General features: G+C 40.3%; 1 protein-coding gene across 1 annotated transcript in view; it reads left to right on the forward strand.

Annotated features, from left to right (window-relative positions):
• The first annotated feature begins 1,116 nt into the window (after window positions 1-1,116).
• LOC116399883 (melanopsin-A-like) overlaps window positions 1,117-2,208 on the forward strand; it is a 23,249-nt gene continuing 22,157 nt past the window's right edge. The window contains exon 1 of the mRNA XM_031877340.1: window positions 1,117-1,314. Coding sequence (XP_031733200.1) covers window positions 1,117-1,314 — 198 coding nt within the window. The remainder of the gene's footprint in view (window positions 1,315-2,208) is intronic.

Genomic DNA, 2,208 nt, shown 5'->3' on the forward strand with positions numbered 1-2,208 from the left:
AATGTTTACTGAGGTAATAAATCAAGGTGAGCAGGTGGATGAGAGAGTCAGGTGACTGAGACAGGTGGGAAAGTCTCAGGTCATCTGGTGGACAGATGGAGAATTTCAGGTCTGGAGAGTAATGCATGGTGGGGAGTGTCTGGAGACGGAGGAGCAGACTGAGTGAAATAAAAACAAGGCCTGTTGTTTCCTGTATTGATTTCTCTTCTGTGGCATGTTTGTATCTATTGAGAACTACAAACTACATTTCCATTGTGTAATTGCATGACAAAGCACAGATGTGTACATTTACCCTGTAGAGCAGGGGTGTCAAACTCATTTTCACTCTGGGCCACATCAGCATCATGGTTGCCCTCAAAGGGCCGGTTGTAAATGTAACTACTCCTAACATATTGGTAAATAACTGTCTCTGCATTTGATTATTGTTTATTCAAGTGTAAAAATATATTTAAGCACATTTCTGTTATTATAACTTTAATTATTTTTAATTAGGGTTACGAAACTCACATTACTCTATCAAAGATCAAACCTTTAAAGAAAATAACAAATATCACATATCACAAATATCATCAAACACAAGTTATTACAATAACTTTGTTCAAAGCTGTGCGTTTGCACAATCCCACGTGAAGTAATTCATGTGTTTTAAAGCCACGTTTGAAGTAGTCTTCAATGTACTCACAATACATTTCCATAATGTACAATAATCAGCCAAAGAGCTGCTTCTATGTTGTTTAAGTATCTCAAATACTCAAATATCTCAAATTATGACTTTCTATCTCATAACTTCGACTTTCTATCTCATTTAAGTCTAACTTAAAAAATGCATTTATTTATTTTATTTATTTTTGCTGGCGGATTCGCGGGCCACATAAAATGACGTGGCGGGGCGGATTCGGCCTTGAAGTTGACACCCCTGCTGTAGAGAGTCTAAAGTCTATTGTATCATGAAATACTTGTATTGGAGTTAGATGTTTTTGTTATGCAAGAACCACTTTCCGTAGTCACTATAGTTGTCCTTTTAATTCCACCTGCTGCACATCTGGTCACCTGTCAGTCATCTCTCTCTCTCCTCCCTCAGACAGAGGAGGGGTGAGGAAGAGGAGGCGTAAGAGGATGAACGGCGGGAAGAGCGAGCTGCTGCTGCCCACGCGGCAGAGCATCATCTGGTGCGGCGACCGCGAGCCGAACTGCACGGCGCGCAACACGGAGACCCTGGCGCTGTCTGCAGCATCCGCGGTGAGAGGCAACGGCTCGGCAGTGGATGCGTACCGACTCGTGGAGCTCCAGCTTCCCGCCTCGGCCGCCCCAACGGTCAGTAACTTCTCGGTGTTTTTCTGTGTTGCGGTGCCACAGGTCTGGAAACGGCTCAGTCGTAACGCAACTCCATAAACCACTGGTTATTTAATATTTGCACGCTTGTTGGCAAAATAATGTCAATGAAGTATGCAATATAGCCTACAACTCAAAAGGCACCGGGAGAAGTGTTTATTTCATGCATGCATTTAATTCATCAAGCAGTGAATCATTTAATGAATGTGTCTCTTTTGAGAGTTGGTTTGCCTGAATCCCTTAATTCATTAATAATGCATTCCTAAACAACAAGAAAAAGAAAGAAAAAAAATCTTCACTGGTAATTTTAATAGTGCCGAATTGAGTAATCAGTCATATTGATCGGAAAACAATCTGATTACATACTCTATAGAGTGCCTGCAATTGATAGTAAGCAAATCAATATTAAAGACACATCTTCCCCACAGAGTTCGTTGCGCTCTCCGACACATAGCAAGGTTATTTTCAAAGATGTTCAAAATGCAGCTTCGATGACATATATTATTGACAATATCATCAGGTCATAGCTACTTATTTATAAGATGAAATAGAACTCGAATGAGCGAAATCACTTTGAGGAGTCATCACATTGAAAACACTGCAAATAAATGTTTGTTGTAAATCAGATTCCATTTTGTTTTGACAGTTTGATACATGATTATATGTATTAGTTCAGCCTATGATGATATTTGATAAATAAAAACTGTTGTTTTACTGTGTGCATGTGCTGAAATCCTCCACTGATTTCTGCAGACCCATTTCAGTTTATCTGCATTTGCAATGTTGTGTTGTTCCATCTGAGCTACTTTGACAGAGAGGATGGGAGATGGAGAGAGAGAGAGAGAGAGAGAGAGAGAGAGAGAGAGAGAGAGAGAG

The sequence above is a fragment of the Anarrhichthys ocellatus genome, unplaced genomic scaffold, assembly GCF_004355925.1.
Source record: "Anarrhichthys ocellatus isolate YVR2014 unplaced genomic scaffold, GSC_Weel_1.0 scaffold3, whole genome shotgun sequence".
Classification (NCBI taxonomy): Eukaryota; Metazoa; Chordata; class Actinopteri; order Perciformes; family Anarhichadidae; genus Anarrhichthys; species Anarrhichthys ocellatus.